The 21,930-nt window shown below is 43.2% G+C and overlaps 2 protein-coding genes across 2 annotated transcripts; both read right to left on the reverse strand.

Annotated features, from left to right (window-relative positions):
* Positions 1-376: 376 nt before the first annotated feature.
* On the reverse strand, positions 377-15,274 carry Dmrt99b (doublesex-Mab related 99B). The gene is made up of 6 exons (XM_070661461.1): positions 14,494-15,274; positions 13,426-13,789; positions 3,444-3,560; positions 3,011-3,288; positions 2,395-2,686; positions 377-2,108 (listed from the first exon to the last, which is right to left on the reverse strand). Exons 1-6 carry the CDS (start codon positions 14,761-14,763, stop codon positions 1,777-1,779), a joined length of 1,653 nt encoding a protein of 550 aa, XP_070517562.1. The 5' UTR covers positions 14,764-15,274; the 3' UTR covers positions 377-1,776.
* A 5,053-nt stretch (positions 15,275-20,327) lies between these two features.
* LOC139105405 (thioredoxin domain-containing protein 12) lies at positions 20,328-21,896 on the reverse strand. Its single transcript, XM_070661489.1, has 2 exons — positions 21,069-21,896; positions 20,328-20,818 (listed from the first exon to the last, which is right to left on the reverse strand). The coding sequence occupies exons 1-2, from the start codon at positions 21,329-21,331 to the stop codon at positions 20,545-20,547; spliced, it is 537 nt and encodes a 178-aa protein (XP_070517590.1). The 5' UTR covers positions 21,332-21,896; the 3' UTR covers positions 20,328-20,544.
* Between the last annotated feature and the right edge of the window lie 34 nt (positions 21,897-21,930).

Here is a 21,930-nt window from a genome sequence, read left to right on the forward strand (position 1 = left end):
CATCTGCAAGGAAAATCCGCTTGTCTCATTTCCTTGTGGCATCACAACGAATTATGCTTTACGCGGGTAGATACAGAAAATCGCGACGTCTCCAGTAGCTTTTCGCAGATTGTAAACTACACTAAAAATAAAAATAAAAATTAAGTTTATTAAAAATACTTTTTATTTATTTAATTATAAATTATAAATTAAACATATATTAAATGGAGCAAAAATCAAGGGTCACTTTAAATTTAAATCGACGACAGATTAACGAGAATCGAAATTAAAAATTACTGTCTAGGTGAAAGACGATTTGAAATGTATCCGACCATTTATTCGGCCGAGGGTTGATTCAACGGGGAGGAAGCACAGTTCAGTGAATAAAATATGTATGTAGAGTATCAATATCTTATTTATTGCATGTATTTGCGGTCTATACACTTTTTCTTCGAGTAATATATTATTTGGTGGTAACTACGATAGGTAATGCTTCCGGTCGCTAGCAGCCAATCCTAGATATTTTGCGGGCGTTATACTTTATACTTTATACAGGCAATATTAATGCGCGATGCGCGTTACAGCACGTTTAACATAGTCCGGCAAAAATTTGGAGATTAATGTCATTAGCTAATATAGCACTGTATTTACAGAGTTACCTTCCTCTCGTCCGGCTGATATACTCGTCAAACTTGTTACCTACACACATATTTGTCTATATATCTTTTTTTTATTTTTTATCTACACATGTATAAAGTGTACTCTGGAAACGAGTCAGCCGTAAATTTAATTATAATGATATATCATCTTCCGGCGCTTCTCTCCTCGTACTCTTTTGTACGTTGCGTCACGCGGCGAAAATTCATTATTCGTGATTTAATTTAAAGCCGGCGGATAATTAACGCAAACGTTTGATTAAGTGTTTGTGTCCACTTTTCGTGCGAGAGACGTGCACAAGTGTATAAATATTAAAACCAGATACTCTCGCGGATTGTCAGTAACTCTCGAACTTGAGTATTTCGGCATCCTCGGGATATTCTCGACGTCGTCCACCGGAGACGACAATTTTTACTCCTTTATTGTCTAGTTGAACATAGTTTTTTTTTCTTTTTATTTTTTTCTTCTTTCTCACCCTACTCGCAGATGCTGTAAATTTAATTTTGTTCCTTTGAAGAAAATATTTTCTCTTGGAACGGCATGGCTTCTTCTTTAAAATACTTTTTTCGCGACGTGTTTTTTTTTTTATTGATGAGAATAATTTTCTAATCGTTATAATTATTCGGATTAAAGAATTTAGAAGCAAGTGAGAAAAAAAAAATAGGAATCGGGTCTCATTTCAATGATTATCTTTCTCAGTGTGTCTTCGTTCTTGTAATTAAAATCGATGTACCACGAAATCAAATACCGCAAGTGACACTCGCAAAAGTTTCAAACGGTCGCGAACGAGAAGACTGAGATATGAATACTCGAGAGATATGACACGTCAAACGGCACGATTACGTAAAAAGTAACCGATGATCGGAACTGGGATCTCGCTAGAAATTGTCGATTCCATCAGTATAATAGCACATAGCCGGCGATCGAGCGACCAACCTTGTCAAGATTGAATAACGTTGCATGTTGCGTAGTCGCCAGTTGGAATACGCAATAGTTGTTGAATTGAAATCAGCTGAATTGAACAGCTGATGACGCGTAGAGGCCTCAAGAGTGACGTCGCAAAGGACGCACAAACGGAACGCCCCGGCATTAGGGAACGATCGAGGAGTACGGCCAGGCGACGGCGCAATGGTCGTCAGGTCACTCGGAGTAGCTGGTCTTGTCGCTGGCATCGTCGGGACTGGTTTCCCGATAGGCGTCTCCAGTGCCATTAGCATGTAAACTCTGGTTCGGTGGCTTGATGACGGTGGGCAGGTAGCCGGTACCAGTATAAGGAGCGGCCAGGAACCGGTGCCGCGTTGACGGTATCGGGGTGGTGCAGTACGCGGCGCGGCTCGCGTAAGCCGCTGCCGATACGGACGCAGCGGACGCCACGGCGGCCGACGCCAGGGCGCCCGCCAACGGCGAGAACGCCGACTTCGGCTGCAGACTGTCCTCGCAGATCAGCACCTCCATCGCGGACACGACATCGCCTGCGACATGCACATAGGCTAATTCTAGCTCTCGTTTTTCTTCTTCGGCGGACTATACTTTGGTCTGTGACTGCCTAATTACTCGTACGCGGAGAATATTGCATAGGAATTTTGTAGGAATTTTACGTGTAATTAAAAATAAAAAAATTATCGAGAATATAACGACAGACAAGAGATAATGTTACTGTTACCATTTATAACCGTGTATTTTGAAAGAGATTTAATCTACACGCGTAAGTACGAGAGTCAAAAAAAAATTCCTCAAGAAAAAGTAGAGAAATCTAACCTTTGCAGCGATGAAGTAGCGTTTCGACGTCGGCGCGGCGTCTTCCGGGAAAGACGCGCAGCAGAACGTCGACCGGTGAGCGTTGCTGCTGCTGTTCCTGCTGCTGCTGCTGCTGTAGCTGCAATCCGCAAGTCTGTTGGATGTTCTGCATTTGCATCTGCATCTGCACCTCTCGCGGCTCGGGCATGTGATGGTGGTGCTGATGCTGATAAAGCGCCGGTGAGCAATACAGCGAGCTCCCCGTCGCTCCGTAGATAGGCGCGTAAGGAGGGAAATGTACCGTTGCTCCGACCTGCGTCGAGCATATTTCTCCTCTGAGTTGTCTCAATTATCGCACGTGCGTGGCGACAACTATCACCTCATATCGTATTTTCAAAAATTCTCCCGTTTCTCTACTTCATATTACGTTGCGGCACAAATTACAAAGATCGTTACTAAAGTTACTATTAATTATTAATCAATTTGCATTTTAATATACTCTACAAAAAAGAAGTACCGAGATAATGATAGAAACAAAGAGAGACGTGACAAGTATAAAGAAATTAAAAATATAATCAAGTGTCAAGTTTTTAAAATAATTCGCTAGGTGCAATATCTTATCGAATGGCACACTCACGGCTAACGGGGGCAACGGGGGACTAGGCCTAGGTTGAACCAGATCCACTGGCTGCAAGGTCTGTTGCGTTTGCGGAGGAGTGCCACTCTTGCGTAGACTAAGGTTTTCCGGCGCCGGAGTGTCCTCTCTTTGCGGTGTCAAGGCGGGCGTTAGCGGCGGGGTGTGCGTCGGACTCTGCGAGCCTGGTTCCGGACTACCCTCCTCGGAATCGTTTAAGCTACTAGTGCGCTTTCTCGTCGCCGTTTCAGCTTCCGGTATTCCCGACGCTGTCGACACCACTGTAACATTTTCCACTTCATCGAAGAAGAACTTTACATGAAGAATTCAACGCTCGGTCTGATCGTCAAGAATAATTTAATTAAGTATACAAGTAGAGCAGTTAAATTTGTGTTACGAGAGGCTTCGTATTAAGAAAGAAATCAAGAAGCTTTACCTAACGAGCGATCGGCTCGCAATTCGCCGCCGGAATCGGAATCACGATCGTCCTCGTTTCCTGGATCGCTGGTCGATAATATTGTCGTGCTCTCAGAGATCCTCGGTCGCTTCAAGCCTAAAATAAATCAACATCTTTTCTTAGGATGCTTTAACAAAGCAATAAAAATATTAAAAAATACAAAAGCCAGGGGTATGTCATGAATCTACGTAATCTTACGATTAAAAATTTGTAAAGAAATATATATAATTAAAGAAAAAAAAAGTAGCATGTACAAACAATGCACCCGCGCAAGCCAGAAGTATTTCTACGGTAAATAGTAAATGGTAAAAGTAAGGCGGGGTGCAAATCTTTCGAGGGCTCCGTAATAGCACGCGCATATGCACGTGCACGACTATTCAGGCGTCGGCAATGCGTGAAACAAGGAGTGAAAGTCTGACCGCTCGTTAAAAAGTTTAACCGTTCGTTTATTAGTAAGGGAGAGATTGATAGGTCGGGAAAGTGTAGCCAGAGCAGCCACGGAACGGCTCCCGCGTACACCCCCTTATTTCCTTAACCTACCCTCTCGCACGCATATACGAGCGCCCCTTTACATGGCCCGCTTGAGCACGGCGGTCTTTATCGTACGAATTCTTTTAACCGCCAGCTCTCCATTTGGTACATTATCCGGATTTTCTCGATTACATGCCTCGCCAGAGAGGCAATTTGTCGATCGACGGCAGTTATTTAATTCTGTTTATCAAACATCTTTGCTCGATGTTAGACTTTTCCGTCCCGAGGAAGTTTCGAAAAGCAATTGACTTAAAATATTTTAAATAGATACGAATTTTGACCCCAATTATACTTTAATTTTTCTTTTTTTAATTAATTGTTACTCATATAGCTTCGTTTACAATAGAAAATTAATTTTCACAATTTTTAATAATTGCCCATTAATTAATTTCGATCAATTTGATTCGATGACACTACGTGCATATATATATATATATTTTTTTTTTTTAAATACACATCTACACGCGCGCGTTATAATTTACGTCGCGAATGAACGACGTTCCTCGTAGGATGCCGAGTAAAATTCCACAGCAGGATACTATCTCCGCCCTGCCTCCGCCGTGGCATCTAGATAATAACATTAATAATTGACATCCGAGAACGTCAAAGGAAAGGAATGCAATATCGAGAGACCGCGTTAATGTAGCTCCTAGCACACTGAGAGGACTCTTAAACCCCGGACGTGTCCTGGGATACGTTTGTATAAGTGTTGCACACACCAATGAACGCGTGTTCGAACTTCGCTCCTGTAAGAATCGCTGGCAATATCTACCGGCAGAAGCCGTTATTAAAATATCATTCTTCCAGAGACTATCCCTGGCACCAACCCCTCGAGCTTTCAATGCGCGCGTCACTCCGGCACGACATCGAAATTCCGATCCTGTTGTAACTTTCGTACAATTGTTGCGGCAATACGAAGCACACATCTGTTCACGCTTTGCGGAATGCCGAATATTTAAGTTGCGTTTTGCGAATCTTACACAAAATGTTAATTTAAAGTAATACCGCTCGCCGCTTTATCGCGGTTTGTCGAAAAGCCGCAAGTTACACGAATTTATAACATAGATTATTTAAGTACGCAGAAGAAAATTTTGTACCAAGAATTGCGCTGAGAAAAATATTGTAATTTTTGCCCTTATTTATAATTTTTTTATCATTTTTAATCACATTTATAGTTATATTAAGCAAAGCCGAAAGTAACTATATTGTTCTTTTATTTTTCTCTTAAATTTCTCTCAATTTTTCGCTCGATAGATAATAACCAGCCATGGTATTTAATCTTGTAATTCCTTAACGGTCCCTGTGCGCGAATATATATTTCGAAATAGTTCCAGTTCACTTCTGAAGTAGTAGTATAGGAGCAGCGGCTTACGAAAGTACCTGTCTAATCAATGACGAGAAAGGTGAGAAAAACGAGACCATTGTGAAACATCGCCGCCCTTTGGACGGGACGAGGCAATGTAATTCAATAGGGAACACAGTATCGTGAACAGGAATCTTTTTTTTTCTCCCCGCTTTTCCCCCACATCTCCCTCGTACTTGTCTTGTATTTCGAGAAGGGTGTGTGTGCAATTTATTGTAATCTCTCCTGTTTCAGGTACGCAAGAATAAGAGAGACAGAGAAAAAGAGAGCTTCCAACTATTCTTAGATGTTTTCCAAACGTGCGAGACAATCGCGTATCTCGATACGCGAAAGTTAATAAAACTTATCGCGTCCGGGAAGAGAAGCACCGCGTCGTTGTTGCAATATTGCCGCGATAATTGCGTTGGCTAAGTTATACATATGTATATAAGTTTTGAAAATAAAATGTTTGTCACCCGTCGATCTCGCCGTTTAGCCGCGTTTCTTACCCGCGCTTGGCTCGGAAATGACAATTAATTAGACGCGCTCGATGTACGTACATACGAGCGAAAGCTCGCCACGGATCTCGCCGTTGACCAACGATGACAAGACGCGGTCGAAGCAGATACACGCGGCGGCACAAGCGACGGCGGCGACGGCACGGATGTTGTTGTAGGTCTACGCCCTAATCTGCGGCGGCATGGCGTATCAGCACACGGTCGAGACAGACGCGGACAATGGAATCATGCGAGGACAATACCGAATAATTTAGAATGGCACATAGATATCGGGAGAAGCTTCGGCCTACGACGCCGACGGCGCATAATAGAGAGAGAATAGGAGTAATAGGACACAGCCTGCGGGGCAACTGTGGAGGACACGAAACATCCCTATAAATTAGGCTTAGGCGAAACGAGCCTAGCCAGGACGACGCGACGTTCCTCGATACAATTCTTTACCTTCTCTCCCTCTCATATCTCAACGATACTTAAAGTACTACTTGCGTTCTATATACACTTGACTATTTTCCTTCCCGTTTATTTCAGTTTGAAAACGTCTTGCACGGAGATAATTTTATATTAAAAATTACTGTCGCGTCACGGTAGTTGCGGACCATCAAAGAATTACCGGATTAAATTACTATGCTGGTATTTAATCTGTCTATGCTAGCCATTGTCTGCCGCAGCGTTTAAACTACAGTGTATTATCGTGAAAAACGATTCGCTTGGCTTTGTTAACAGAAACTTTTTTTTCGGTAGGGGTCTTGACAATCCGTGCCATTTTGCCGAACGCTTTCTCTTTAACAGAATCTCCTAGTGCCCACGACTTTTACATTCGCCAGCTTTGAATTGCGAGATCATACGGGGGAGACGGACGGTGCGATGAATTATCAGTACCTATTGTTCGTAAGCTCGTAAAGTAACTCTGGAGGGTGTACGCGAAACTTGGAAACGCTTTCTCATTCTTTGGCTGCGCGTGCGATTGATAAACGGCTTTTGTACACGATGTTAATTTCAGGAAGCATTTTGTTGTTGCACCGCGGCTGTCTGAAAATATTTTATATATAATTTATGCGAAAAAGTTTTTCTAAATCAAGATTAGCTTCTCCAGTCGCGACGATTTAGCACGGCAAAAGTAGTATTTATCAATAGCACATATATGATGCACTATAATCCGCATATAATACGTGTAAAAAGAGAGCGCTGGCAGCAGCAGCAGCAGTTTGCTGGTTCGAGCTTTAAAATGGGACCCAAGGAATGGGAAAAGACTCTCATTATTACGTATCGATACGTCCGGAAAATAGCGCCGTTCGATCTGTCGCGCAGAAATGACCCGGCCGATTCGAAGGCCGACGGGAGAACCCGAAGAAAAGGCAAGTTCCTTCCTTATCAAATACGAAAATGGAAGAGGAGAGAAAGAGAAGAGGAAAAGAGAGCACGGACGAAATGTGCGGGGGAAGGAAGGGCTCTTCAGCCAGCACGGCAGCAACAGCGAGCAACAGCCCGATCAGTCATTAAATCGTCGCGATTCCCTTTTATTTCCAAACCCTTTCTCTCTTTCTTTCTCTTTCTCTCTCTTTCTCTCCATGTGTGCGCGCCTACATATCCACATACGTATGCATATATGTGTGAGAGCACCGCTTTACAATGTTCATGTGTTTTCGTTGTGAAAGGGGTGAATACGGCCGCGCGATGGGTGTGTATACTCCGAGATATATGATGAATAGGGTGAGAGCTCGGGGAGAGAGAGAAAAGGGCGTAAAAGGGAAGGGACGAGGAGAAAACGAGAGAAAGAGAGAGACAGAAGAAGGGTAAGAGACGAGAACGGTGGAGAGCGATCGGGCGTAACGTTTTTAATTGTTTCGCGCCCAGTCGCCTTTTGTTTTGGCGTTTATGCCTCGTAAACGTTTACTAAGTACGCTCCCCGAACGGCGGTAGTAGGCTTCCTTGGGAGCGAGCGGGCGCGGTTCGCCCTTCGTTCCCTTTCTGTCGCTTCCACGGAGGTTTCCTCGAGAGCTCGTCCTTCCGCACCGTGCGTCTCGCTTGTATTTCCCCGAGGAATATTACGTGATCGTTAGTTTTTCCTTTCTGCCCGCCCTGCGCCGGATTTACAACGCCGGGTTTTCATGCTCGGCCGGATGTTCTCCAATGCGTTACGCCCGCGACGCTCGACTGCCATGTTGTCGCGGATCAAGAAAGGTTTGCATTCGCGGTCGACCTCGGCGAAAGCCGTCCACGTTTAATCACAGTCGTCTCTCGACTTGTCGAGTTTTATTTTTTAATTACAATCCTTAATTCGTTGAGTAAATTTTTTTTTTTTTTTTAATTGTTACTAGTTTAGAATATTTATGAAATATTAAACTTGCATTTACAACTTTTTTTTAGTTAGATGTGCATTTTTATTTAATAAAATAGGTAATTTAAAGGGACGGACACTTGTCCGTATAAGTATTTGCCGTGGCTTGATAATCCTCGAAATTGAAACGTTTGATTTTTCTTGCATCAATCAAGTGTGCGTTCCCCTAGCAAATTAATTAAGTCGACTGGATCGAATGGCCCTTTTACGCTCGCGAAAGTAACCGAAGGGCGAAGCCTCTGCTATCGTTCGAGTGTCTGATTTCCATCGCTCTTTTTTTCTCTCTCTCTCTTTCTCTTTGCTTGAAGGGCTAACGCGCGGCCTCCGCGCGCTTTCTTTAATCGTTCCTTATCAAAATTAGGTTACATCGAATTAACCGAATGCAGCTATTAGCAATACGTTGTGCCGTATTTGTAATTTTGTTTCCCCCCCCTTTTTTTTTCCCTCTCGCATTTCTACCGATTAGTAATTTTCAAATATCTTGAGACGCTGAACGACGACAACTTAACAGCATATCTCCATATCATTTTGTATATCTATCTCTGGAGAGGTACAGCTTTTACTCGCTTTGTATTCACGCCGAGTAACCAGCATAAAATCACGTTCAAGATGATATTTAGCGACATTCCCGTGGATCTTGTATCGATCAACAAAGATCGAGCTGTCAAGGCCCTCCATACCGCCAGCGATCCTATAGAGGAATCCGACGGAGCAGAGAGGATCGTAGTCGGTACGCTGGTAGAAGTTTTGTTCAAACACTCTTAGAGACGTGCTCCTTCGGCGGCGTTGCACGTGTACGTGCATCCGACCCCGAGAGCGGGTACACCTATGCAAATAAGTAAGGTCAGGTCCAATCTTGCCTATCTGTCCGCGTTTGTGTTCTCCGAAGTCCCGCTGACTCTTTGCAAACAATGTTGCCAGGCACGTCGCAAATAGCCAGCTACGACGGATTCTCTTTCTCACTCTCCTTCTCTGCTCTCCGTATCTTAGTTTTCCTATTTTTAATTTCAACTACTCAATTACCGTGTTTGCCGAGTTTCTGCGTGCCTACGTATTCCGGGACACTGCAAATCGATGTAATGAACCCCTCGACTAACGGCTTCGACTTTGTTGCTAATTACTCAGCGTACCTTAATTCTAAATACCTTTTCTGCGGAACGAAATAGGCCCCCTTCCGATTTTCTTCAATTCGTACGTTTAAAATTCACCAAAAGTGGTATCTGCATATTTTTACGCTGGACAAATGAATATTTGACGGTTTCGAAGAATTCGCGGAATCGAAACCTTTTTTTACGCCGCTCGTTCTCTATTGAAGAGCCACCGCGTGAATTCACACGAGCGCGAATAGCAAGGAGAATCCAGGGAACGCGGGGGGAGGGCGTATTACAGTGGGGACGAAATAATTTCCTGGTGTCCTCCGCAGTCACGAAGGACGAAGAACGGAAGCGAACTGGTCTTTCACAAAGTTTCTTGGACACTCGAAGAAGCTTCTCTCTCTCCTGCGAGAAATTGCCGGATAATGGTCCCCGGTAGACGGAGCGACCAAGTGATCCTTACGGGATAAAGGGTGTGTCGCACACGTACGTACAAAAGGCGCCTGCCGTGTGCGTGTGTGAACCCGGTTCCTACAAAGCCTCCTCGCTCCTCCTCGATCCTCCTTGCTCCACCCTGCTCCTCCATAGAGAATCTCAACGGAAAGACCAAATCTCTACATCGTCCTTTTCGACGTAATGATTGCGCCGCGCGGTGCTTCGCCCTTTGCTACGCCGGTCCCACCCTTCTCTACTCCGCCGCTCGTAAATGTCAGTTAATATAATGGACTCGTGAATAACTCGAAACAATTAATTCTGCATATCGCACGCGATTGCTTAAAATTCAACGAAGTCGAACATTGCTTGCGTACACGGAGATCTTTTACTAGAAATTACTACGGAGTCACAGTACCTGGGGACCATCTTAGAATTACGAGTTTAAATCCTATCGCAAACAACGGCTAGTTATAGTATTCAATCTTATCGCCAATTAATAAATCGTATCGAGTAAATTTACCTGCTCGACGAGGCATAAAAGAAGAATTCGAGAAAGATTGTTAACAATTCACGTTCGACACGTTGCGTGAAAGAATTATCGAAACGAAAATAACGTAGCTGAAGACTTGACGAAAGGATCGTAATAAAGAAGGCTTTAATCCTTCGTCAAATTTTTCTCCACGCTCTTTTGGAGAAAGAAGTCTCCACTTTTTTTTTTTCTTTTTTTTTTTTTTTTGTAAAGTCGCGAGTCCGTTTCTTTAGCATTAAGTATAAAGAAGTGGATATCTCTTTCCTCGTTCGCGATATAATGGGGGCTCGTCGAGTTTCTCTCGCTACCGAGAGCACACCCACCCACTTGGTAGCAAGCAACCTCGTGATCTCTCCGACCTACTCAGAGAAAATGTATGTGTATGCGTGTGCGCGCGCGCCAGCGACCAACTCGGAATCCCCCGCGGTCGAAGGCACTGGTCCGAGAAATTCAATTACTGCTAAACTTCTCGACCGGAGACTCTCCTCGGTTCTATACTAGTGTAAGCACTCTGTTTCAAAGATCAACCAGAAAGACATCTTACATATCTCCCTCGTCTCTCAGGTACGCGTGGGACACTCGGGGCCGTAATTGAAACCAGGTGCATGAGAAGGGTTTCCTTATACCGACGAAATAGTATCCACCCGGCTTTTATTGTTCTTTAAAGATATTTTTAGAGTAAAGAGCGAGAAACGTATGCCAATAATCAAGATTGCGGTAAAATAAAAATTTATTTCTTGCACGGACCGGCAGACCGTGAAATCACCACACAAGTAACAAATTAAATAGTCTAACAAACGTAACAAATTAAAGACTTTAATTTAATTTATATTACCAACATAATTTTAATTTACTAATTTATTATCGTGCATTTTCGTCTTTCACTTTTCTTTAATACATTAATAAATTTTCAATGCAGTTATAAAAATTGACCTTTAAATACTTCCATCGGCCAATCCTTAATTACTTCTGAAAACTAGAGAGAACATTCTGCCTTCCGATATCTTCGTTTCTTTCTCTTCTTCTTTTTTTTTTTCTTTTTTACCGGCGACAGAATCCGTGTTCCATAAAGAATCACGGAAGCATCTCCCCTCGCAGGAAGAAAATGTTCGTTCATGATATTCTTCGTCGACATCGTTTGCCCTTTTTTGCGCGCTTTGAATTCGCAGGAAGACGATTGCTATCGGAGCTCACGTTCTCCTTGTCTTTCCCGTTTCTTTCTTGTTCTTTATACGATATAATCGAGTAGCTGATGATTTATAACGGAAAGCTCATAACGTGCAATAATAAAAGTTACAATATAGCGCATGAAAAAAGCATGCACAATATTAAAAAAAGCAAATATTTTCTACATAGAACAAAATTTTGTATTAAGAATTACTACGGTGTCCAAAGCAATTAATTATGCACCATCAAGGAATTATAAGATTAAGCGCTGTGGCTTACAATTTCAATGTGATACACACAATAATTCAGAGTAAAACATTTTTTCCGTGTACAGATTCTTTAATAATTTACGATCTTTTAGATATCAGCTCGCATTTTTATTTTATTCGCTTAATTTATTGCTGTTTATACGTATAATAATTTATTTAAGATATTATTCGAGCTATAGAAATATTTTTAAGTAATTGCCTTGGCAGAATAAACGAAAAAGGACCGTTGTATTAATAAAACATAATGTATAACGTATAACGAGCAATTAAACGGATCGTTCTGCACTCTTGTTACAAGTGTGACTTGAATGGATGGATGCAATGAAACATCGCGACACGCAGGTAGATTTTATTAATCACAATTGCATTTGCAACGCGAGCGTAACGAAGGACAATCTCTTTCGAATGTCACTACCACTAGAGGTAACAATAAAGTACGGTATGAGCGATATGAGCGAAAAGCGCTACATGGAGTGTTCGCAACAACCAATAATCGATTGCAACTGCATTGAAATAAAGTGATACTGGCCGAAAGGAAAGAAAAAATTGCTCGTCATGTGAGTAAAAAGAGAAAAAAAAGTCACATATTTCGGATGTCTTTTCCGCGCTTAAAATTTTTGTTTTTTTTTTCTTTTTCTGCGTAAAAAGTAATCTTGTATCAACTTTTGCTCGTTTCAACGAAAAGAATGCATATAACGGAAAAGTAAATTATATAAAATTATTGTTAAATATACGGTTAGCAAAATATCATCGAATGTCTCTGAAATGAATGGAACAAGCGGAAGAAAGTAATTAAAGTAAGATATCGATAAAGTGCAGAAACACGGAGAATTTTTTATATCAAGACTTACTATGGTATCACGATATTCGTGATTAAAAAATTATAAAATTAAATTACTAGACTAGTTATCGTCTAGCCGTCGCAGCATTTAAACTTATAATTCCAAGATGGTTCACAGCTAGCATGACATTAGTTCTTAGTATAAAATCTTCACAGTAATTTTGTTAGTAAAAATTTTACTTCGCGAAAGGATCTTTATAAATAAAATGATATCGCACTTAAGTACGATATGTGTACACGGTCCAGGACGTAAGCGCGTGCACCTCTCACTTAAACCGTGCAGGGCGAGAATAAATCCTGGAAAAGAAGCTGGCAGAAGGAGAACGCGAAAGGGTCGAACGAGCGAACGGAGAGAATTAAAGGCCGGCACTAACGAGTACGACTTTCGCTTCGAGTGGCATTCGAGTGTAATAAGGGCCCGCGAGCTTGTGACCATTATTTACTTAACAACATTATGGTCTGCGGCCACTTGCCCTACTTAAGGCGTGGTACGCACGTTCTTAATGGGCACTCGTCCGCAAGTCACGCGTGTGCCAAACGCACATGCGCGCCCGCTTCTTAGTCGCGTGCCACAGATTATTATTCCGTTCGCGTACATACATCGAGATCGAGCTTTTGCCAAATAGCGATACACCACTTTTCTTCTCTTCCCGCTCCCTTGATTCCGAAGGCTCTTCGAGAGCGGATCTCTGTATTTAAATCAAAGAGCGAAGTCCGATTCCACGGAGGATTTGACACCAGATTATATAAATTTGACAGTCTGTTTGATCTCGAGAACGATCGGAATTGTCTCAAATTGAAAGGATATACACCGCGGTTTTTCCAAGGAGAGATGTTAAGTTTAACGAGTCTCGAGAATTCGAAGGGTGAAATTTTTAACAAGCAAAGGGTACTTACCGACAACAGCGTCGGTCTTCTCGACCTTGGACTGCCGGTAGTCGTCCTGGGAGGATCTCTTTCTCGGTAGGAGACCACATTCCGCGGGAGGCTGATGCTGAAGCTGCGTCTGAATGTGCGCGGCCGCGGCGGCGGCCGCCGCCGCTGCTGCCGTGGGTATCGCGATGCCCGTCGGACTTCCTACGTGCGTCGAGTGCGGGTGCGGGTGCGGATGCGGAGGTGGGCTACCAGCTGGCGTCGCGCTGGCGGCCGCCGTCGCCGGTAAAACGGGGGCAGTATTGCAGCTGCCGGGATTGTATTGCAATTGCAGGCCCAGTTCGCGCGCCTCGCTCTCTTCCTGGGCCTGTTGTCGTCTGAGCGCGACCTGAAACAATTTCCTACGTCGTGATTCTGATATATAATATTGCCTGCATTGAGTAGAAACGTGATTCGCAGCTGCTGTAAAAATCGCGCACCTGATTGTAGTATGCTCCTGATTTTGGCTGCATTTAAAAGCGCATATTAATCGGAATCAAAAATTTTACAACAGCTACAAGAGGTAGATGTTTCATTGAACACAGCCATTGCCGAAATTTCGAAATATTTGATCTTATAAATCTAATAATACGATAAAATAAAAGCTAATTAGAACGATTAAAATATTTTAATTAATTAAAAAAAAAACCCGCGGAATTGTGAGACTTAAATATCTTCATCAATGTTATTAGTTTTAAAATGTTGTTTTAATGATAATTTTCATACTTTTTTGGTATTTTGCCAAAGTTATAAGCGATATGTGATTAAATATTTCACGTCTACGTTACGCTGTAAATGTATGAAAGTAATATTTTGATATTTATTCGCAACAATGAAAGTTAACAATTAAACACTTAAATTCTTCCACGATTTTTGTATGCAGGTAATACTCTTTTTTTTTTCTAAAGACACAGATAGGTTCCGCTTACAACAGACAAAAGCTTATATTTCAAAACTCCAAAATGCAATGTATCTATAAAAAAAAAAAAAAAAAAAAACAGAAAAACAGTTAATCCACGCTTGAAGTGTCAGATTAATAGAGTGAAACGTTACCTGAGCGGCCATGACGCGTTGTCTCTCGGCGATAAGGGTGCACTTGGCACACACGCAATCCCGCCATCGGCAATAGCGTTTGTGCCCTTTAAGAGCGGACACGACTCCGTGGTTACGACATCGTGCGCACTTGGGGGTCCGTTGGTATCTCTCCGCACTGGCGCGCAGGAAAAACGCGGCTGGTAGCACGTGATGTTGCTGCTGCTGCTGCTGATGCTGCATCAGTTGACCGACGTCGACGCCGAGGCCGACGCCGCGGGGCAGTGACATAATCGTCGCCGAAGATTAACGTCGACGAATGCTAAAACCGCGAAACGTACGTCCTGGTTGCACTCCGAGTGAAATAAAGCGGTTGGTCCGCGCGAATCACCGCGCACCGTAAGCGATCTCGATCGGGCGCGAAACCGCGCGCCTAACGACACTCTGCCCCATGTCGAAAGCACGTTGAACCGCGGAAGTCGGGCGCGATCTTTCGACGCGTGACGATTAGATCTTGACGCGCACCATCGCCGAAACGTCCGAGCGAAAATTCAATCTTTTCTACCACCGTTCGCGGCAAGAGCAATCGCGAGAGAGCGGTGGCAAAGGCAGGCCAGGGCACAGACAGGTGGTACTTGCGGGTAATTGTACGCGGCGCACGCGCCTCCACTATCGTACGCTCGCAAGTTCGTACGCGGTTACAGCACGAAGAACAACACCCTCTCGTTCGGCTGCCGGGGGCCGAAATGCGGAATCGCGTCCCGCGGCACACGCTCTCGCCCCCTCTCACTCCTTCGCGTTCGCCGGCATTGTCAACAATTGCAGCATCCCGGGTGAGTCGATTCAGGTAGCGTGCGCGGATAGACGGAGAGGCGGTAGTGCAGCGCGGCTGCAAAGTGGGAGTTGAACGGGGCCACCGTCGACGGTAGGGAGAGGAGAGGAGATGAGCGAGAGAGAAAGCGGAGGGAATAAGGTGACAGAGATGGAACTCACGCTCGAAGAGGGATAGGGCAGAAACTAACGGTCCCCTCCATACTCGAAGCGAGCGCGAAATAAAACACTGTGCCACAGTGTTCCACCCCGAGACCTCGGCCAAACGCGAGGCCTCGTCGAGCCGCAGCCACGCCTCCACCGCCCGCCGATTGGCAGACTCGTGCTGTACCAAACGGAGATGTTAAGAGTTTATATCTGTGGAGTGAAAGGGGGACATACCTAGCCGCGTATCCACCTACCTACCTTTGCCCACTCACCCCTAGGTCGATCGTATGTATCTTCCGCGCGGCGGCGGTGATGGTGGTGACGATGATGGGATGGTGACGGTGCGGAGCGGTGGTGGAAAGGGGTGGGGGAGGGGGGCGGGTGGCGGCGGCGGCGGCGGCAGCGGTAACGGTGGTAGTGGCAACGGACAAACACATTACTCTTTTATTTAAAACCCGTTCCGGCAGAAAACACAATGCGAAGCGATGCTCAGACGTTTCTCTCTACGCTCCGCCTTTTGTTTCAGCCGACTGTTCTTAACCACGCACGCCTTTCTCGTCCTCTCCCTCTCGAGGAACGTATTTTCTCCTTCTTTTCCTTCTTTTTTCCTTCCTCCTTCACCCGGTGCATACCGTACTCCGATGCTCTCACTCTATCTCTCTTTCTGGTCGCGGTCTTCCTTCTTCCCCTTGCCATTCCACCCTCCATCTTCCTCTCCCATGCGCTCTTACGTTGGATACGGTCTATAAACCGCAACCAACACCGTCATCGCGACGAGTCTTCTTTGAATCATATTGTACAATGAGATTTGAATAGAGAAGGGTGGAGGGAAAAGGAGAGCAGAGCCCTATTGTCGTTTCGCCAATGGCGGCCGATTTTATAGTGATCTAATGTACAGATGTTATTTACCCCGCAATGAGAATAGAATAAAAGCATTGTGTGCATTATGATTTGAATCCCGTATCTTGCTACGTTTCTATACCTACCTACCCTCCACCTATACTTACCCTATCTAGCCCTAATACGCGTAATATAGACGTACATAAAAACTGCTCGCGTTTTTTTCAACCTTTCGTTTAAGCTCGAAAAGTAACAAACGCGATGTGGCTATCTCGTATAACTACTTGTCGATATTAGTTGCAATTTTTTTTCCTTTTTTTTTATACATTTATATAATTACAGCCATTTTGAAAAGAACGTACAAGTAATAATAAATCTGAAAACCAATCTAAAGAATTTTTAGAGAAAATAACTTTTAAAAAGGCTTCACGGTATAACGTGTCGACTGATATTGCTGTTTCCCAAAAAATATACTTAAAATGAAAAACATACAACTGTCCACTTATCAGATACATTTCATATTTTACATACGCTCTTTTTACGGACGGCTCGCTGAATTATTATCACGGATAAATAATTGCGCTTGTCGCAAATCGTAACGTAATAACGCGTCACGCACACTCACCCTCCCTCCCCCTCCGCCTAATTTGCAGCCCTCACTCGATCGAATTATCCACATTGTAATTTAGCCATCGATGAAATTGAATATCTCCGTCGCGAGCATCGTTGAGAGTGTCAATGAGGAAGCATAAATAAACTCGTAACGGGAAATATGACTTTTTTCTCGATGACCCTCGCGCGAAAGTTTTTCAACAGATTTGACGGCTAATTTAAACAATTGCTAGCAATAGTAAAATTATTTCGAAATGGGAGAGAGAGTTCGTTGACGCTGGCATACCTATATAGCACGGACCTTTTTTACTCTCGCACATCGGCCACTCAAAGTGAACGTACATGCCGATGGGGAAATCAATAAACCAATAGGTTCGCCAATACATGCCCGTTCATAAAGTATCATGTACTTTTTGTACCGAAATTTGAAACGCAAATTTCGACAGATTGACTTCAAATTTAAAACAAGCCGGAGCGCTACCAAAGTACTTTGATTTTTCACTGGCGAAAACCTAACTACCAGCCGTGGGGTAAACTCCAGACTGTAAAAATTAATTACAATTATCGCGTCTGTACAAGACAAGTGTTAAATTTTAAGGTTTGCGTTTTTATCTTTTTTTTTTTATTTTTTTATTTTTTTTTTGATGGCCCTAAGTCGCGTTTCTTTGACCGCATGACAGATATGAAAAAACTGTCGCGATTTTCCTTTCTCACGGTCTCGATTTCTTCGGACTGTCGAAACGTTTCTCGGAGTGTCTCATCTGTGATTTGCGAGTCGGATTGCTCGGCGAAACACCCACGTATGCTCGAAATCTCCCGCGAACGCACCTTAGGATAAATGCCGCGATCGAGATCGAGATCAGGATCACGGTAATATCGAATTACGATGTTTGCAAACGTTGAATTCACTCCCGACACTGTACGGACAGTTGGCCGAATAAGAGCCGCGCGATCGGATAAGCGAGATTAGATTTATAATCTCTAAGGCGCGTAAGAAGCTTCCCCTGGAAGAAAACGCAGGTAGGAGATGGTGACGCGACGCTTTGACGTTCTACGTCGAGGGTTTCCTTCCCGGAGTGCTGAAGCTATTATACAACGTAACCTGTTTGCTCAATGAATATGATAATGTCTCTTTGATGAAAAGTTTAAATGTATATCTCAACGTATTTAAAAATTTATCGATTCGCATAGATTAAAATTCAGCTTCAGCATTTTCTCAATTAATTCAATCTGCAATAATTGATTAAAATTCTATTATAAATTATAAAACGTGTAACACAATCTGTTGTACAATTTTAGAGTGAATTGTGTAACTTGATTCTGTCATAATTTTTATGAGTTAAAATAAATTTCTTTTTTTTTGCAACATTAAAAAGTATTTAAGAAAATTAAAAAATTTAGACTCGCTTCGTTATCTTTATCTCTGAAGATTACTTTAAGTTCATTATTTTTTTTTTCGATTACCAAAACAGTTATCAAGAGGAACGATGATTGCATTAGTGCGGTATTCACTAGTCTCGCACTCTGAACGATACTCTATGCGTGTCGATGCACATACATACGTTATCCACGTGGATCCGTGTACCCATTGGAACCCGCTATTCAGGCCGCTGTCGGATCGCGATAAAGCTCGCGCGATCTCGTCGCGATCTACCGCGCCGGTGAAATACCGTATGACTTTTTGACGTGCTTTTAACAGATTGAATTGAAAATGGCTCCGTGGATCTACCGATATATTCGCGCCGAGCACATATCCATATCCAAACCGAAACGACCGAACGGACAGACGAGACGGGGGAGACATGCGAGAGATGTATAATTCTCCTTCTCCCTCGCTCTCGCCTCTCGTCTCCGATTTACCTACCCCTGGACTCCGTTATCCGCCATCCTACGCTAACTCCGTTTCTCTCTCTTTTTTTCTTTTTTTTTTCTTTTTTTTTTCATTTTTGCACATTCGCTGATACGGCATATCGCAAGCTGCGCCGGCAAAAACGACGCCAAAGGGAAAAGGGTAGCAGGGAAAGAAGAGAAAGAGAGAAGGAGAGTGGGACTGGACTGGTCAGTCCGCGCGGAAGTCGCGGAGGGGGCGAGCAGAAATAATGTCCCGGCTCATTTTTTAAAGCCGCCCCCGAATCCACCACGGGTAGGTTGGCGGTCGAGACTCTACGGGGAAAAAAAAAGTGACGGACGCGTGGAGGTGGAGGTGCGAGGCGAGGAGAGGACCGCGCTCGGTTCCGATATTACCGCGCGATAGCCCGACATAGGGTCGCCGATGGCCGGTCGGTCCGCCACCGGATGTGAAACGGTCAAAGCCAAAAAGCACTCTCCGCCGAAACGGGCTATATATTATCCGCAACCCTTCAAATACAGAACCGTCCGCGAAGAGATCCATACATAACGTATAACGTACAACGTATAACGTATTACGTGTGCGTAAGCTCCGCTCGTTCTGCGGAATACCGCCAGCTCGAAAGCAGCCGTCTGCACTCGAGCATTTAAGTATTCGAGTCAAGCCTATTTCTCTCCTCCGCCAGCTTTTTCTTTCGCTCGTCTTTCGCGCACGCACACTAATACGCGAAAATGACAGAGTAACGCGCTCACTTTTTCTTACGTTAAATTACAAAACTTTACGAGCTTGTCGAACTCTGTTGGTGGCAAGAATTTGGCGTCGCTGATACTTAGGGGTTCTTATAGCGTGCAATTCAACTTTGAGACGCGATAAAGTTAACAATCGTGTAAAAAAAAAAAAAAAGAAATCTATTTGTTATTCGCAAAAATACAAACGATAACGATTACGATTTCTCTCATCATTAAAAAAAAATATTAGCAAAAAATAGGGGTGATTTAAAATGTGTATAAATATGTAAGGGTTGCTTTACTATATGTATGGAGGAAAGATGGGCGTGGTTATCAGAGGTAGCGAGTTCTCGATTACGTTCCCGTGAACCAATGCAACGCCCTTTTAGCGTCTGGTAACTGTTGCAAACGCAAGCGCCGTTATGCCCACCTTTGCGAGGATCGCTATAGGCCACCGTATATCGTATATTGGTCACAGCATTGAATCTGATGATGTACGTAGGCGCAGACTCGAATGAAGAGATCTTTGCCGTGGGCACGCGCGCTACTCGGTGTATATAAATTAAGAGAATGAAAGAGAGAAAGAGAGAGGGAGAGAGAGAGGCTATTAATTGATTTAGTTAATTTTATTCCTATTATTTTTGTTCCTTTCTACGTATTCACTAATTTATTTTCTTCACTACAATAATTTCTGGTTGTAAAAACATATTTTATATTTTAGATTATTACATATAAATATAAAATTAACTTTAATACATGAATATAAAAACTGAACTAGCCTCACATTGCAATATACATTACACAATGCATCTGCTGTATTTTACTTTAATTTTCCTTTATCTCTCTCTCTCTCTCTCTCTCTCTTACCTTCTCTCTACTTTCTTTCTGATGTAATAATCTTAATAAAGAATCTGGTACAAGTCACGTTCATATCCTTCTCAATTCTAAAATCTCCACAATTCTAACTGAAAATTTTATATCTTTGTCATGGCAAAATTAATTTATTTCCATCGTCAAACTGTTGCTGTATCGACAGTAGCGAAATGATAATGTTTGATAAACGTGTTACTTCTTTTTCATTTTGATATCGATAGCACCGTTCAACAGATCTTTAGAGCAGTGCTCCAGTGCCAAAAGCATGCTGTCTATTATTTGACTTGTACTGCTATAAAAGTATTTGTACTTATCGTCAGCTTTCGGATGGCGATTATATATGTCCTTAATAAACTCGCCGTCCGGAGTAAAAAAGAGGATCCTGGGAACGTATGTACCGTCTGGCTGGAATCTTGCCTCGTCTTGCGTGGAAAGTTCCCCTTTTTTCACTCTCACCATAACAAACCTGCGTTAAAAAATTTATACGAATTAAAACAACGCTGAGAAAAAAATTCTATAGTTACTTTTAACCTTAACTATAATTTTTTGATATTGCTAACCTGAAACACAATTAAATTAACTATATTTGTAATTATTAGTATCGTAAAATTATAGCCAAAAAATTAAATATGACCAGTCATATTATTCACAATCGCTATACATATACAACATATTGTAGTAATTCTTAGTGTAGATAACTTTCTCCGCTTACTCACCGCTGGCTGAGATCGAGAATCCTGATCGATTTGACAATCTTAGCCTGCAGATTCTCACAAGTGGGACAGCCCGGCTTATGCACCAATAGAAATATCGGTTTCCTGCTGGTTTTCGCCTCTCGGAAGCCTTCCGACAGACTTCTCCATTTGTACGCGCGTTCAAAGTTAGTGGTGTCGTTGTCGGCGGCGATTACACTTCCAAATACGGAATAACATACCAGGCCTGCGATGTTCAGAGAGCCGAGACATTTCGCATAACGCATCGTGCAATCCCATATATTAATCGTTGGCGGCGATCAACTTCCGTTCAATTTGTTCTGTATTTGTGGCTGTACATACGTGTCAATTTCGAGGGAGCTTGCGTTTTATACTAACACGTCACGGTTTGAATTCTTTACGTGAAGGCACGAGAGTTTATTTAACGCTCCGCTTTCAACTGTTCTCAAACGTAGATCAAACAGACCATCCGAGCGCCATCCAGCGTCGCAGAGGAATAACTAAATGCACTAAGCTCGGAGACGTATACGACAGTATTCGAAGCTCGGTGGAAGAATGGAATGTATATTCTCAAGTCGAAGCCGTCCGTCGGAGTCGTCGGAGCTCGACCAAGCGTTTTCTTTTTTTATGAGAAAATGTACGAACGAAAGTTTCAATTAGTTTGTAAAGAAAGAAATTGAAAGTACCGGAGGCCTTCGTTGGATCGTGCCCACGCGCGGTCTGGACAGCGGGTCTGTTCGTTTCGTTTTCACCGTACTTCTGCACCGGTGCAGTAAGTTGGAGTGAAACAATTACAAATTATACACTTTCTCTTGCACTGGCGTGTACCAGCTCGGAAGTGCAGCGAAAACGAACAGTTATGCAT

This window comes from Cardiocondyla obscurior, linkage group LG09 (assembly GCF_019399895.1).
Source record: "Cardiocondyla obscurior isolate alpha-2009 linkage group LG09, Cobs3.1, whole genome shotgun sequence".
Classification (NCBI taxonomy): domain Eukaryota; kingdom Metazoa; phylum Arthropoda; class Insecta; order Hymenoptera; family Formicidae; genus Cardiocondyla; species Cardiocondyla obscurior.

Excerpts from the sequence above, each read along its gene's own strand:
- Dmrt99b (XM_070661461.1), bottom strand. The coding sequence starts at position 14,763 with ATGTCACTGCCCCGCGGCGTCGGCCTCGGCGTCGACGTCGGTCAACTG. Across the intron at positions 13,790-14,493 it reads AACGCGTCATGGCCGCTCAG|GTCGCGCTCAGACGACAACA; the intron begins GTAACGTTTCAC and ends AAATTGTTTCAG. Across the intron at positions 3,289-3,443 it reads GCGAGCCGATCGCTCGTTAG|TGGTGTCGACAGCGTCGGGA; the intron begins GTAAAGCTTCTT and ends AAAATGTTACAG.
- LOC139105405 (XM_070661489.1), bottom strand. The coding sequence starts at position 21,331 with ATGCGTTATGCGAAATGTCTCGGCTCTCTGAACATCGCAGGCCTGGTA. Across the intron at positions 20,819-21,068 it reads ATTCTCGATCTCAGCCAGCG|GTTTGTTATGGTGAGAGTGA; the intron begins GTGAGTAAGCGG and ends TTTTTAACGCAG.